The sequence below is a fragment of the Fukomys damarensis genome, unplaced genomic scaffold, assembly GCF_012274545.1.
Source record: "Fukomys damarensis isolate Sample0158 unplaced genomic scaffold, DMR_v1.0_HiC HiC_scaffold_25, whole genome shotgun sequence".
Classification (NCBI taxonomy): Eukaryota; Metazoa; Chordata; class Mammalia; order Rodentia; family Bathyergidae; genus Fukomys; species Fukomys damarensis.
The window spans coordinates 25,945,064-25,961,287 of record NW_022900937.1 but is presented as its reverse complement, the minus strand read 5'-3'; the positions used below and the strand labels follow the sequence as shown (position 1 = coordinate 25,961,287).

Here is a 16,224-nt window from a genome sequence, read left to right as displayed (position 1 = left end):
GAAGGAGGGAGAGGGAGGGAAAGAAGGGAGGGAGGGAGGGAAAGAAGGGAGGGAGGGAAGATCTCACACCACAGCCTGGAAGATGCCAAGCAGCACAGAAAAGCAGAAGCTGGAGGGCTCCGGACCACCTTCCTGCCAAGCTATGTGAGTTGGTTAATAAAGAACAAGGCAGGCACGTGTATGTGATCAGCTGAGGCACCACCTCAATACAGGAAGATTCAGGAATCCTGGGTGAGGGTAGGGGAAAGATTAAGATGGAGAGCTTTGAAAACCCCTCCATATTCCCTCCGAAAAAAATAGGACAACGAGGATGGCCAAACTCACTTGAAGTTAGTGTTCAGCGTGGCGCCAAGCCTCAGAAGATGGGGGAGGGCCAGGCTGCTAGAGGTCCAAGGACCCATGTGGGGTCAGCTGCTTGGTGAAAGTAGCGGAGGGAAGAAAAATGGGGATTCCTAGGTTAAGAGCTCCAGGCTCAGAAATCTCCAAGAAGTGGCCACTCTCAGAGAAGGGTGCACTAAGCCCTGGACCAGGGGACAGGGAACAGAGGCCCACAGGTGCCAGCTTGTGGGTGATGATGACAAAACACTAAGAAACCCACGTGAGGTCTGCTGAGATCTCAGCATCCCCCCTGCCCAGATCCTCCCAGAATGACAGCGGCTCACAGAGAGCAAAACTGCTTGTGGCAGGAGCCAAACTGGACAGGCAGGAAAAAGGACGAGGGGACAGAGGGCCCCGAGAGCAGAACATTATCGGTGTCTAGAGGGGCCGCTCAGGGTCAGAGGTGACCGCATGGAGAATCAGCAGTGGTAGAGAAGCAGGTAGAACAAGAGCCCCACCGACTCCCAGCCTAAGGCACAACAAAGCCTCCTCTTTTCAAATGAGCGACGGAACTCTGTGCAGACATCTCCAGATAAAGTCTACAAATGAGAACCATGTAACCCTGGCTAAAGGCATCTCCACAATGGCCACAGAGGAAAAGGAACAGACCATATCGCATGGTTTCTCTTATATGAGAAACCCAAATATAAAGGAAGCAAAATAAAAGATAATAGGAAGCAAGGAGACAGATCTTTCTCGAGTGGAAAGGGGTCAAGAGGCGGAGGTGGAGGGAGAAGTGAGGGAAGGGGATGAAAATGAATTCAGCTGTGTTATGTTCTGCACCAACTCCACACAAGGAATGCAATCATTATGGGCTGCAAACATGAACGAGGAAAGGAGAGGGAGAGAGAGACCACCAGGCTCTTGCTAGTCGAGTCTGGCCTCCAGCTCACAGCAATTTTCATGCCTCAGCCTCTGAGTGCTGGGATTACAGGGTGCACCGCTACTCCTGGTCAAAAACTCACTTTAGAAATAAAGAGCAAACTAGATGAAATAACAAGCCCACACCATAGAAAACATAGTGACAGAAATGGAAGAGAAAAATACATCAGATAGAAACAAAGAATTTGCGAGAACATACAGGGGATACAGACAAAGTTCTGATATATAGTAAAATGCAGTTCTGAAGCCGTAATGACAAATCCATGAGTGATGGGAGTGAAACTCCAGATATCCTGCCCTACCCAGCCCTGGCCTCTGCTCCCTGCAGCGAATGCTTGTGGGGAAAGATGAATGGGTTTTAACCCAGAAGGGAAAAAAGTAGATATGAAAGTCAACTCAAAAAGAGGGCTGTGAGTGTGTGTGTGTATGTGTGTGTGTGTGTGTGTGTGTGTGTATCTGGGGATTTAGCTCAGTGACACTATGCCTGCCTCTCATGCACAAGGTCCTGAGTTCGATCCTTGGTACCAAAAAATGAAATAATAAAAGAAATTTGGGAAAGGAAATCAAATCAATGCAATAGAATTAATCTTAAAAACTGTAATTAAAAATTTGGGGGGGAATAAAACACTTATTACATGCATGGTCACAGTAAACAACTAGACCTGCTATTTGGGGGAACCCAGGGCCTCATGCATGCTAGGCAATCACTGCCATTGAACTGTGTCCCCATTCCCCTCTGTATTTTCAATTTTTATTTCAAAACAGGGTCTCACTATGTATCCCATGCTGGCTTCAAGCTTACATTCCTACCACCTCAGCATCCTGAATGGCTGGAATCACAGGTGTGTGCCACCCACCCTGCTAAGAGCTAGACTTTAAAAACAAAGGAGGACTTCCAGGAAGATGGGGGGCAGGCAGCAATGGGTCAGCCTCTTCAGAATTTGGAATTCAGACACTGAAAAATAATAACTTGGGGAAGAAAAGAAGACAGGAGGTGGAGTCCTGGGACCCAGAAAGAAGCTGACAGGAAAGTTGTGGCCTATCAAAGAACTGTAGACAGAATGTAACACAGAAAAAGGAAGGGGCAATCTGTACTTTCTCCCTGGCTCCTGCCTTACAAACACAGAGCTGGAATGGATCAGGCCAGTGGGTCCTGTGAGCTGCAACAGTGGGTAAGTGACTCCAGCCCGGGCGCCTGCTGCATCCCCTGAAGTGAGCGCTCTGACCCACACCAGGGAGAGTCTGGACTTGGAGCAGCTGCAGGCTGGCTGTATTTCAGGACTCCCAGCTTTATATTCCCATGGACACTGGGTGAGGGTCAGCCACGGGAGACATCTGTGGCCAGGGAGCCATAGTCAGGCCGGCAAGAGACACGCAGAGTGTTTCACGTTAAAGGACCCAGGGCCACTCCCTCCACCAGAGGCCAGGTTCAGCCCAATCCTCTAGAATCTGAAAGCCCCGGGCCAGCATCCCGCACTCTCCCCACGCTGACTGGCAAGGACCTGGGCTTTGCCTCCCTTCTTTGTCTCCCAGTGAAAGTGGAGCAACACTTTAATCAGCATTTGCTGAGACTGCACTTTGTCAGATAACCACACATTTTAAATCACAGAGAAATTCTTTTTCCTTTCTTTTTTGTTTACTTGGCTGAGTTTTTTCCCCTTTCTTTTTTTTTCTAAGTGTGAGCATTTTGGGGGGTTTATTTTTTATTTTATTTTAGTACCAGGGATTGAACTTGGGACCTTGTGCTTGTGAGGTAGGCAAGGGCACCACTGAGCTAAATCCCTGGCCAAAGGATTTTTTTGTACTGGGCATGGAACTCGGGTCCTTGCACTTGCAAGGCAGGCAGCAGAACCACTGAGCCAAATCCCCAGCACTATTTTATTTATTTATTTATTTATTCATTCATTCATTCATTCCTTTCTCTTCCTTCCTTCTTCACCAGTTTCCTGGGACTTAGGTTACTTTTCTTTGTCCCATGCCTTGCTTCTAATTTCTTTTCCTTCTCTATTTTTTCCTCTTCTAATTTTTCCTCCTTTTATGTATTTCTCTATTTTACTCTCTCTATAATCCCCCGCTTTTTTAGTTTCTCTATCTTAACAGTTTTTTCTCTACCTTTATCTAGTTCTATAGCCTTCTACTCCTTAGTAAGAACCTTTGGTTTTTTTTGGTACCAGGGATCGAACTCGGGTCCTTGTGCTTGCGAGGCAGGCAGCAGAACCACTGAGCTAAATCCCTGGTCCCAGTAAGATCCTTTGTATGCCTTTTCTCTTCTTATATAATAGAGATTAAGATTATAAAGTTTTTCTTTGCCTTACCCCACTTCCAAACCCTATATTTGCAATAGTATAACTAAGAAGCTTTGTTTATCTTTTAATACTTAACTCCTCAAAATCACAAAAAGAATTGTTTTCTACCATTAGCGAAGACAGAGTTGTTGCATTTATATGAATTATCTATAAGTCAATAACTGGGTTGCATTAATGTTTATATAATGATCGCTGACTTTTTCTCTAGGATTATGTGTGGTACATAATTGGGGCTTTAGTTTGTTGACATCTAATTTGTCTTGAGTGGTACTACTGTGATATTCACTTGATATTAACAGGGTCTCACATACTTGTTGCTATTTTTCTGTAAGCCAATTCTCAGATTACCTTTGTCACATTACAAATACAGCACTAGCGCACATTCCTAAAGAATTTGGATGCTGGGCTAATTACACTGCATCCTAACTTCTCAAATCAACACAGGTGGCTCCTAGGGCTGTGTCAAAGGATTATAGTCAATCACACCCAAAGTACACCACTGAAAAGCAACTAAAGAGACATCTATACAATAACAAAATCCTTAGACTCGAACTATTCACAGACCCCAGCACAAAGTAAAACAAACAAAAACAAAAACAACAGACAAGTGAGAAGAAAAAGTAACAAAATGCCTCTCTAAACCTCCAACTCCTGTGAAGCCAATGCAAGGGGTACCAAAGGGCAGAAAAGCATAAGCTATGAACCCAAATTAACTGAAAAGATAACAAAGGAGGTTAGAAAGCAGCTCACAGAGTACTTAGTGGGATAAGAGAAAACATAACTAAACAGATAATGGAAGTAATAGCTAAAAAGATGAGGGAGCTTTCAGAAGAGAGTAATAAAAAGCTAGATGAGCTAAACAAAACAATACACAAAATGAATGACCAGCTGACCCAAGAATTAAGAGTCCATGAAAAGGTTTCAATAAGAAATCCAAGAGATTAAAAATCATATTGAAAGTATGGGTAGTAGAACCAGCCAATGTGAGATCAGAATCTCAGATCTAGAAGACAACCATGCCTCCAAAGACCAACTACTCAAATACACTTTAAAAACAGAAAATAGGCTGGGGATTTAGCTCAGTGGTTGCCACCTGCCTCACAAGTGCAAGGTCCTAAATTGGATCCCTGATGCAAAAAAAAAAAAAAAAAAAAAAAAAAAAAAAGAATAGTATGGCAAATGAATTTAAAAACTGCTAGATAACAAAAGAAGGCCAATCTAAGAATAATCGGAATAAGTGAAAAATTAGAAGATAACACAAATGGCATTAAAAAACTGTTCACAGAAATAATGGAAGAAAAGATCCCAAACATAGGGAAAGAAATAAACACATAGAGGCATATAAAACCCCAAATAGCTACAACCAAAAGAGAATCTCTTTGTGCAACATTATACTTAAAATTCCAGAATCCATCACAAGCTGCTACAGAAAAGCAACATTATCACACACAGAGGCCAATGAGGATACAGGTAAACTTCTCTACACAAACGTTAAAAGGCCAGGAGGATTTTGAGTGCTTTACTCCAAGCCCTAAAACATAATAACTTCCAACCCCAGCTTATATATATCTGGCAAAACCCTCTTTTTAAAGTTGATGAGTAGGCAAGGTAAAAGACCCTCAAGAAATTCATGACTACCAAATCAGCATCACAAAAAAAATTTAAGGCTATCACAGAGACAACGAAGCCAACAATGCCAATATGTCAAGAAGAAGGAATATACCTGATGGGGTGAGTAGTTAAGCAAGATGGGAAAAATAAGGAAACCAGCAACAGGAAAAACAATGCAATGACAGGAATTAGGCTATACCTCTCTCTGTAGTAACTCTCGATGTGAATGATCTCAATTCCCAATAAAAGACAAAGACTGGCAGAATAGATCAAGAAACAAAACCCTACAATATTTAGTATACAAGAAATATGTTTAATTAAAAAAGGTACAGATTAAAAATCAAAGGATAGAAAACAGTACTGCATGCAACAGAAACCGGGAGAAAAGCAAGACTCACTATACTAATTTCAGATAAAATGGTTTCAAGCCAAGACTGATTGGAAAATATAAAGGTCAATATTGGTTTAGGGAACAGTTCCACAGAAAGTTAACAACTGCAGACACTCCTCATTTAACAACCAAGTTCCAGTCCTGAAACCAGGTCACCAAATGAGGACCTGTATGTAGTATTATCAGAGAAAGGGTTAAAAGTGAGTCAGCAAAAAAATGCAGGTGCTCACTGAAACACTTTGGCTGTGTGCCTCTCTCCAGAGAAAAGAGTGTATAAAGATAACTGTTAACACCCAAAGGAATGGCTGTTCCCACACTCGAGCCAAGCCTAGAAAAGGACCTTCATGCAGGCCTGTCAGCACCAAGTCATTTTTGTCTGAACACAGTACTTAAGAAATTAACAAACTTAGGGCCAGGGTGGGGTGTGGATGTAGCTCAGTGATGCCCCTGCCTGTCTGGCAAGTGCAAGGTCCTGAGTTAGATCCCTGGTACCTCCCCCCACAAAAAAAACCCCAAAACTGGATAGAGTGTGTTTTTTCTCTCCCCTGCCAAAGGCTGTCTCGTGCAATGTCTTCCCCTTCATCTTTGGTGCTGTCTCCTGCCTTGTCGTGTGGTGATATGCTCATATCTGTTGTAGTTTTATAATAAACCATTGTGTGGCTCTTGTTGGTGCACATTCAAACCTCAAATTTCTGTGGCCACATAAATGTGACTCCTTGTTGTCACAACTATTGCACATTACAATATTCAGAACAAATAAATGGTCAAAAGAAACTCTCGTGATGACTTTGCTTTTATTTGTACAATTCTTTTTTGTTTGTTTTGTTTTGTTTTTTTGAGACAGGGTCTTGCTTTGTAGTTCAGGCTGGCCTTGAACTCACCCGCAATTCTCCTGCCTCAGCTTCCTGAGTGCTAGGGTTACAGGCATGCACCACCAGGCCCAACTTATTTGTATAATTCTTATATGCAGTACTGTAATGTATAGCAGCACATAAAACTACAGTACTGTACTGTACAGTACACGCAGCAAAATTTACAGCACTGTACTGTAGAAGAAGACACCATAAAGTCTGCACTGCCACTCATGTTCCTGCATTGTGAGTCCAAATGCAGGTCATAAATCTCAGTGTCGGGTCATAACTCCAAACAGCATGCCTCGGTTTTAAGTCCGAACAGCTGGAACAGTCAACAGCTAGGTCATTAAATGAGGAATATCTGTATAAATATATACTCACCAGATAACCAGCACACCCAACTTCATAAAACAAACACTAATGGAAATGAAACATCAGATCAACACCAATATAACTGTAACAGGGGCTCTCGATACCCCACTGTCACAAAGGGGCAGATCAACCAGGCAAGAAATCAACAAAGAACTACAGAGCTGAACCCAATCTCCAAAGAAATGAACTTAATAGATATTTGCAGAGTGATCCACCCAACAACAAAGAACACATTCTTCTCAGCATCATACGGGACTTTTTCCAAAACAGACCACATACTAGCCCATAAAACATGCTTAAGGAATGCAAAGAACTGAAATTATCCAGCGCATATTACTGGACCATCATGTGGTGAGACTAGAGATCAATGGCAAGACACGACAGAAACTATGAAAAAACCGGAATACAAATAATACCCTCTGGAATAATCAAAGAAGAAATTAGTTTCTACAATCGAACAATAATGCTAGTATGACATGTTGCAATCTATAGGACATAGTGAAGGCAGTCCTAAGAGGGAAGTTTATAGCAGTGAATTCCTACACTAGGAAAACAGAATATGCTCAAATAAATAACCTCAAAGTCCCAGAAAAACAGGAAGAATTCAAACCCAAAGTTAGTACAAGGAGGGATATTATAAAGACTAGGGCAGAAATTAATAAAGTTGAGATTTGAGAAACAATACAGAAAGTCGTGGTGGTACACACCGGTAACTCTAGCACTCAGGAGTCTGAGGCAGGAGGATCTCTGAGAGATCTCTTGACTATATAGCAAGTTCAATACCAGCCTGAACTACATAGTGAGATCCTGTTTAAAAAAAAAAAAAAAAAAAAAGCAAAACAAAACAACAAAACCCAAACAACGAAACAAAAAACAATACAAAGAGTCAATGAATCAAAGAGTTGGTTCTTTGAAAAACTGAACAAAACTGATAAATCCTGGGCTGGGGATTTAGCTCAGTGGTTCTGCTGCCTACTTTGCAAGCACAAGGACCCGAGTTTGATTCCCAGGACCAAAAAAATAAAAAAATCCTTAATCAATCTTATTTTAAAAAGAACAGACCAGACCCAAATCCATGCAATTAGAAATGAAAAAGGCAAAATCACAATGGATTCTGCTGAAGTCCAAAAGATCACTGGTACTTTGAGACCCTCTATTCTAATAAAATGGAAAACTCAAAGGTTCATAAATTCCTTGATACATATGAACTACGAAAGCTGAAAGAAGATAAAAATTTTAAACAACCCAATTATCAGTTAGTGAACTTAAAAGAAGTAATTAAAAAAAAAAAAACAACTCTAACACCTAAGAAAAGCTGGATCACTGCCAAATTCTACAAGAACTTTAGAGAAGATCTAATACCACTACTAAACTCTTTAATGAAATTGAAAACAAAGCAGTACTCCCCAAAGTCATTGCGAAAAGCGTTACTCAGATTCCAAAACCAGAAAAGGACCCAACTAAAAAAGAATTATCAACCAATCTCTTTTATGAACATAGATGCAAAAATCCTGAATAAGATGCAGCAAATCATCAAAAAGATCATACATCATGACCAAGTAAGATTCATTCCAGGGATGCAAGGATGGTTTAAAATACATAAATCAATAAATGTAACTCACCACATAGAAGAACTAAAACCATATGATCATCTCAATAGATGCAGAAAAAGCATTTGACAAAATTCAGCATCCCTTCATGGTAACAATGCTCAAGAAAATAGGACTAGAGTCTTTATCTTAATCTGATTAAAGTCCATCTATGACAAACCAAGAGCTGACTTCATGCTTAATGGCAAGAAGCTGAAAGCTTTCCCTCTGAAATGAGGAACAAGACAAGGATGGCCACTCTCACAACTTTTGTTCAATATAGCTCTTAAAACACTAGGTAGAGCAATTACACAAGAAATAAAAGGGATATTGATAGGAAAAGAAGAAGTTAAATTATCATTATTCAAAGACAACATGATCCTCTACAGAAAAGATCCTAAAAATTCCACTAAGACTCCTAGAACTAATGACCAAATTCAGTAGTGTAGCAGGATATAAAGTTAACATTAAAAAATCAATAGCATTCTTGCATACTAATAAGGAGCTCACTGAGAGGGAAATTAGGGAAACAATATCATTCATAATAGCACCAAGAAAAATGAAATACTTAGGAATTAACCTAAACAAGGAAGTACAAGGTCTTTACAATGAAAGCTATAGTACTCTGAAAATGGAGATTAAAGAAGGTATCAGAAAATGGAAAGATATCCCTTGCTCCCAAATAGGCAAAACCTATATAGTTAAAATGGATGTACTCCCCCAAATATTATACAGCTTTAATGCAATCCCAGTCAAAATACCAATAGCATTTCTTACAGAACTGGAAAAAGCAATCCTAAAATTCATATGAAACCAGACCTAGAGGTGCAAAAGCAACTCTTGGGCAAGAAGACAATATCACAATTCTAGACTTCAAATATTACTACAAAGCTATAGTTATAAAAACAGTGTGGTATTGCCAAAAACAAAAAACAAAACAAAAACAAACAAACAAAAGGGCCAGGGATTTAGCTCAGTGGTTCCACTGCCTGCCTCACAAGCTCAAGGTCTGGAGTTCAATCCCCAGTACCAAAACAAATAAACAAACAAGAAATCGATTTGTGGATTGGTGGAGCAGAATAGAAGATACACAAACAACTTGAGGCACATTCAGTTATGTGGTCTCTGACAAAAGGGCCAAACCCTTTCCTGGAGGAAAGAACCTCCTTAACACATGGTGCTAAGAAAACTCACTATCCCCGTGCCAAAGACTGAATTTAGACCCATGTCTCCCACCATCCACTAAGCTAATGTAAAAATGAATCTGAGATCTCAACATTAAAACAGAAATACTTAATCTGGTGGAAGACAGAATGGGCAAAATTCTCAAAGACAAAGGTATAGTAGGCAAAGGCTTTCTGAGTAAAGCACTAGTTGCACAAGAAATGATATTGATAATAAAACATGGGATCACATTAAATTAAAAAGCTTTTGCACATCAGAGGAAACCATTAACAAAATAGAACCCTACACAATGGGAAAAAAATTTGCCAGCTATTTCTCAAAGGACTAACATCTAGAATATACTGTATAAAGAAATAAAAATGTTAGCCCCCCCCCCGCCACACATTTAAAGACCCAATTTAAAAAATGGGCATTTGAAATGAATAGGTACTACTCAGATGAAGAAATACAATTGGCCAATAAATACAGGAAAAATGTTCAACATCACTAGCCATCCAAGAAATGCAAATTAAAACAACATGGGGCTGGGGATTTAGCTCAGTGGTGCCACCGCCTGCCTTATAAGCTCAAGGTTCCAAATTCGATGTCCAGTACCAAAAAACAAAACAAATTAAAACAACATGAAGATCCCATTTCACCCCAGAGAGAATGGCTACCATCAAGAAATCAGTCAATAACAAATGCTGGCGAGGCTGTGGGAAAAAAGGAGCCCTTCTTCATTGTTGGTGAGAGTGTAAACTGATACAGGCACTTCAGAAATCAATATGGGGATTCCTCAAAAATTTAAATACAGAAATGCCATTTGACCCACCTGTTTCCCTTTTGGGTATCTTCACAAAAGTTAAAAACATAACACAGTGATATATGTGTATCTGTGTTTATAGCAGCACAATTCATAATAGTTAAATATTGGAATCAGCCTATACGCCCACCAACAGACGAATGGATAAAAACGTGGTACTTGTACACAGTGTGTCCAACACTGCAGTTAAAAATTCATGCACCCTGAGACAACAGTGGTAAGTGAAGTAATCAGACACACAAACCTGAACATTGTATGGTTTCTCTTAAATGAAAAATTTCTGGGGATTTAGCTCAGTGGTACCACACCTGCCTGGCAAGCACAAGGTCATGAGTTCAATCTCCAGTAATAATAATAATAATAATAATAATAATAGGCAAGAGGAGAAAGAGGGAAAAAAGTATTCTAAAAATTAAAAATTAAAAAAGGGAAAAAATTCTAAGTAAGTTTCTGTTGTCAGTCTCTGGTTACACTCTAAAATGGTGGGACAGCTCACTTGCAGGATTAACATTTCTTTGGATATGCTGTTGTTATGAGCATGGTCTGTTTTGAGAAAAAATTAAATCCCCAGAATAGGAAAATCTATGGAGACAGAGAGTAGCTCGGTGGTTACCAAGATTCAGCAGGGAGGGACTGGGAGATGATAGACAGTGGGCAGGGTGTTTTGATTTGAGATAGCAAAAATGATCTAAATTTGATTTGTGGTTATAGTTACTCTATACAACTCTGAACAATTCTATCAAGGCACTAAAATCTACTCAATCTTACAATATAAGTTGTGAGTTGTGTGGTATGTAAATTTTTAGTTCAATAGAGTTGTTTCATTTTAAAAAAAAAAAGACAAAGAGGTGGTGGCATACACATGTAGTCCCAGTTTCTCTGGAGGCTAAGGCAGGAGGATTTCTTAAGCTCATAAATTCCATTTCAGCCTAGGCAACACAGTGAGATCTCATCTCAAAAATATATAGATAAGTAAAAAAGTAAATAAATCTATGTAAAGACAAAGAAAAAAATGCTTTGAGTAGCCAACCAAAAGAACAATAAAATGACTACATATCCCAATTTGTCCAGGGCAGTCCTGCTCACATTTGGGGTCCTGGCATGCTTCTGAATGATGTTCCTGTTGTCTCTGAAAAGTCACCCCACTTAACAACAAAAAGAAAATGCAGATTGGCATCAGCTATTGAGAGCAACACTTCATGCTAAAAGATAATATGGTAGGGTTTATATTTTCATAGGAGGAAAATAGGAGCCAAGTATTTTATGCTCATCCAAGCAGCTTAAAATATTCTCTTAAAAGGCCACAATAAAGCTGAGCACGGTCATGCGCGTCTGTAATCCCAGCATTTGGGAGGCCAAGGCAGGAGGATCATCGGAAGTTTGAGGCCGTCTTGGGCTACATAGTGAGTTCAAGGCCAGCCTGATCTACACAGCAAGACTTTCCCGGTCTTCAACCAATCAATAAAATTAAAAAGTTAAAAATTAAAAATGCCACAGTGAGTTATGAGTTTGCTAGAACCTAGAGTATAATATGTATCCATGAATGCTCTGAGGATCCTATTAGGAGATGAACTTCAGAAAACAAAATATCATAGAAGAAAATTGAATGTAAGAAAAGATGTCTCTACTGTTAGAAGAGGGCTGATACTGAGGAGGGTGCGTTCTACGTGGAAGAATCAGGCTGGGTGGCTTCCTGGTGTTATTTTCAGCTTTGGATTCCACAGAAATTCCTTGTGCTGTCTGCTCCTCTTATACCCAGTCTGAAGGGTGTCTCATTATTGCTAAAGTCCTACACCCTCCAGCCATTCCCCCAAGATTGCTGGCAATAAAACAGCTACAAACCCCAAACTACAAGATTAAAGATTATGCTTGTGTTCTAAATTCTAACACAGAGGAAACTCTCCTTCCTACACCCAGTTCCTGCAGTCTCTGGACCATGGGATTTCTATGCAGCTCAGGCTAAGAGGGAAAATTCTACAACCTGGCTGAGTGCATCTTATGTCCCGGTTACAAATACAAACTGTACAGAGGAAATTTTTCTAAATTCTGTGTTTCCTTGGGGGAAAAGTTCATAGAACACAGATGTCTTCTGAGTGATTAAAGACCCCATTTTGGTTTTTCTGGAGAGCAAAAGGTGGGATTTAGGAAAAATCACAGCTTCTCAATACTAAGTTAAAATCCAACAGCATTAATACTAATGCTAAAACATCCATGATACCAATGCACAAAACCTAAACACAAGATGCTTTTATTCATTAAAGGTAGGTTAGACTAATTCTCTTTTGCTGCAAAGTGGAGTTTTGTCACTTCTTTTGTTTTTTGGCTCTGAGGACCAAACCCAAGTCCTCACACATGCTAAACAAGCACTTAACTGAGCTCTATCTCCAGGCCTGGCTCCACTGCCTGCCCAGAATGAGGTCATCTGCTACCTTGGGCCTGTCCTCACTGGTGTGGGAACTGGGCTGGGCAGGGACCCCCGAGGCAGGCCGCCCGTCACAACCCCCGGAACATTGGTGAAGACACACTGCCGAGCCACCACAGGCCCACCAGCTCAGTGTGTGTGGGGCAGCTATAGAGACATTTTTGGTAATGTAGTTTTATATATATATAAAATATGACATAAAATAATACATATTAACTTTTTAAAAGACAGGGAAGAACTGGGTGTGGTGGTACACACCTGTAATCCGAGCACTCTGGGAGGCTGAGGCAGGAGGTTTGTAGGTTCAAGCTCAGCTTAGACAACTTAGCAATTTTTTTTCCTTTGGTACCAGGGATTTTTTTCATTTGGTACTCAGGACCTTGTGCTTGCAAGGCAGGTGGTGGAACAACTAAGCTAAATCCCCAGCCCCAACAACTTAGCAATTTAACAATACCCTCTCAAAAAAAAAAAAAAAAAAGAGGCTGGGATGGAGCTATGTTTGAAGGCCCTGGGTTCAATCCCCAGTACTGGAAAAAAAAAAAAAAGACCATGAAGAATAAAGAATAAAATATTTCAAATGCAGGCACCTGTATTTTTAAAGAGCTCCTTTCCAGCTTCAGCTTTACACACACATATATGCGAGTATGATATAAAATAATGTAATGTATATTAACTTTAGAAGAGACAGTGAAAAGCACACAGGAGGAATTCCAAGTGCAGGTACCATATTGCTGGTCCACCAGCTGGGAACAGTAGTTCCAAGACAAGAACCCAACCTCTGCCCTTCCCCCAACTCACCTTCTGTCCTAAGAGGCAGGGGAAGCCACTCACAGGACCTGTCTTGCATAGTGACAGGCACCACACTGGAGCCCTCCAACCCCTCCCCCCAGACTCCATATACTCCCTGGTGTCCCACAGTGCAGCCAGTGAGGTCACCCTGGCTGTCCTTGACACTCCCCTGTGTCCCTAGGCTGCTGGGCTCCAGCTGTACACTCCAGATTCCAAGTGATTGGGCGGGGGTACTGGGGCTCGAACTCGGGTCCTTGCGCTTGCCAGGAAGGCGGTGGAACCACTAAAGCTAAATTCCCTGTCCCCAAGTGACCTTTGAGTCCCATTTCTATGTTGTCTCTATGGCGCCACCTACATCGTGCCCTCTGGAGTCTCTCTTCACACGCCATGCCCTGTAGCTCAGGGGCGACTCCAGGCCCTGGTATGCAGTAGGTGCTCAATAAACACCTGCACAATGAGCACACAAGCCGTGCTCTCTGGGGTGCCCTAAAGAGGGGTGGGCACAGGCCCCTTACTTGTTATACAGCACAATGTCCGGCTTCCAGATCTTCTCCGCAGGCACGCGCATGAACTCCACTCCCCCGTAGTCGGAGGGATTCCACTTCAGCTTGTAGTCATTCCAGATCTGGGGACAGGGACAGCATGAGGTCCAGCCCAGCAACATCTCACCCCGTTCAGGCCACTGGACCACCTTTAGGCTGTAGCGTGGGACAGCAGGATCCCCGCCCCATCTGTGGGCAAATCCAGTACCATCAATCAAACAGGACTTTTAACAAGTGCTTTCTCTCATCACCATGAGCGCCAGGTCCAGCTCCCAGGCCACTGCACCAGGCCCAGGTCCAAGTTTTCGACCAGGCCCCAATAAGAAGGCAGCCTCCAGCCCTGAGAGGTTCTGGAAGAGGAGCCAGGAACCTATTTGGCCCCAAGAAGTGGCTGCTAAGCACTGGAGGAGACAGAGATGAGGTGGCTACAGAGGGCTTGAAGGTCACAAAGCTGTGGGAACTGGAGGAAGGGTCACCAGCAGGGTGGTCACCACCAGGCCTGGGTCACTGTGCTTTTGAGGTAGACACCTTCCTGGGGTAGACACGTGGAGGACTCAGTCTGAACAAGAAAATTCAGAGTTCCAGTTTCCACCCCTATAGAGTCTGATTCTGGAAAGAGGAAGGGAAGAAGCTGGGGCCAGGACCCCAGGCCCAGAGCTCTCCCATGTCGTAGTGCGACTGTGGAGAGGGCTCCCCGGCCTCAGACTGTCCCTCTGTGATGGGGAGGAGGGCCAGGTGACTGCAGAGCAGAGCGTGTGACCGGGGGTCTAGTGCCCCAGCCCCTTGGCCCAGCTGGGTTCCCACCAGCACATCTGGCAGTGGCCACCAGGGGGCAGCAGTCGCGGAACAGCCACTCACCTGCTTGAGCCACAGGTTGGTCTCCATAATCTGGTTCACTTCGTCCTGGGGAAAAGACAGAAATATACAAATGTTGACAATGCCTGGCTGATCTGGGAGAGACCCCGAGCCCGCAGCCAGGCCCGCACTCACCACTTTCACCAGCTGAGACATAGACACCTCGAACTGGATGATGACGGGGTTGGACACGTTAGTCACGGGCCGGATGATCTCGTTGTAGTCCTCGAACAGGTGCTCAAACAGGCGGTGCTCAGCCTCGGAGGCACGGGCCACTGGGGGAGCAGCCCTGTCAGCCGTCAGAAATGACATCGAAGTGCTCCCCGTCCCTCCCCCAGGTACATCTCCACTCCTCACTACGGAGGGGAAACAGGCCTCCCAGGAACAAGGCTCTGCCAGGTTGCACACCCTCAGAGTAGGTTCTGACGCTGGACAGACGCAAATCCCGAGAGCCCTGCGAGCTTGGCGGGCTTAGCTCGGCTGAGCTCCAGTCTCGGTAGCCATCAAGTGAATCTTCACGTGCCCGCCTCGAGGGCTGCACCAGTGCCAGTTCAGGAGCCCGGTAAGGCTCTGCGACCCTCGCCCGCGCTGTCACCACAGGGGCCATAGTGATCGCTGCTCCTGGGACAGAAGGAAGCACCGGCGGGCCCAACCAGGGTCCCCGCCTGGGCCGCAAACCCAGTGTCCCGGGTGTGCATGGACTCGGCCTTCCGCCTCTTTCGTGCCAGGGCCGGGTCCCTGCTGGCGACGTCACCTGACCGAGTCCTCCCTCCAGAGCCCGAGACCCTTTGTTCCGAGCATAAGGCTGCGCCTCCCTGCAGATGGGGCGACAGGACCCGGGGAGCGACCCGCCCTGCAGGGCTCGCAGGGTCTCACCCCCACCCCGTTCCCAGGAATAGGGGGCGCGGAGGTGCCCTAGGTGGTAGGGGGGTCAGCACTGAGGGCGGGGACAGCGCCCGAGGACTTGCGTCCCTTGGCGTCCTGGGGCCACCCAGGTCACCGGGAGCACCCGAGACATCAGGCCATCTCGAGACACCCCCGGTCACCCGAAGCCTGGCGGGGCAGGGGCCAGGGGCCACTGTTCCTCCCCGGCACCCAAGACGAGTTCCCGCGGTTCCCAGCTGTGAAGAGGGAGAGGAGACAGGCGGCCCCCGGTCCCGGTCCTGGTCCAAGGGGACACAGGTCGCCCGGCCCCCTCTCGGGACCGGGGACCGGAGAGACGGAAAGGAGAAGGGGGCGCCCGCCG

The 16,224-nt window shown here is 43.8% G+C and overlaps 1 protein-coding gene across 1 annotated transcript in view; it reads right to left on the bottom strand.

Moving 5' to 3' along the window:
• The window catches only part of Chrna3 (cholinergic receptor nicotinic alpha 3 subunit), a 27,352-nt gene extending 11,777 nt beyond the window's left edge, over positions 1–15,575 (bottom strand). The window contains exons 1-4 of the mRNA XM_010619494.2: positions 15,387–15,575; positions 15,114–15,253; positions 14,982–15,026; positions 14,097–14,206 (exon numbers count right to left, since the gene is read on the bottom strand). Of these exons, the coding sequence (XP_010617796.2) occupies positions 14,097–14,206; positions 14,982–15,026; positions 15,114–15,134 (176 nt within the window). The 5' untranslated portion in view covers positions 15,135–15,253; positions 15,387–15,575. The remainder of the gene's footprint in view (positions 1–14,096; positions 14,207–14,981; positions 15,027–15,113; positions 15,254–15,386) is intronic.
• Between the last annotated feature and the right edge of the window lie 649 nt (positions 15,576–16,224).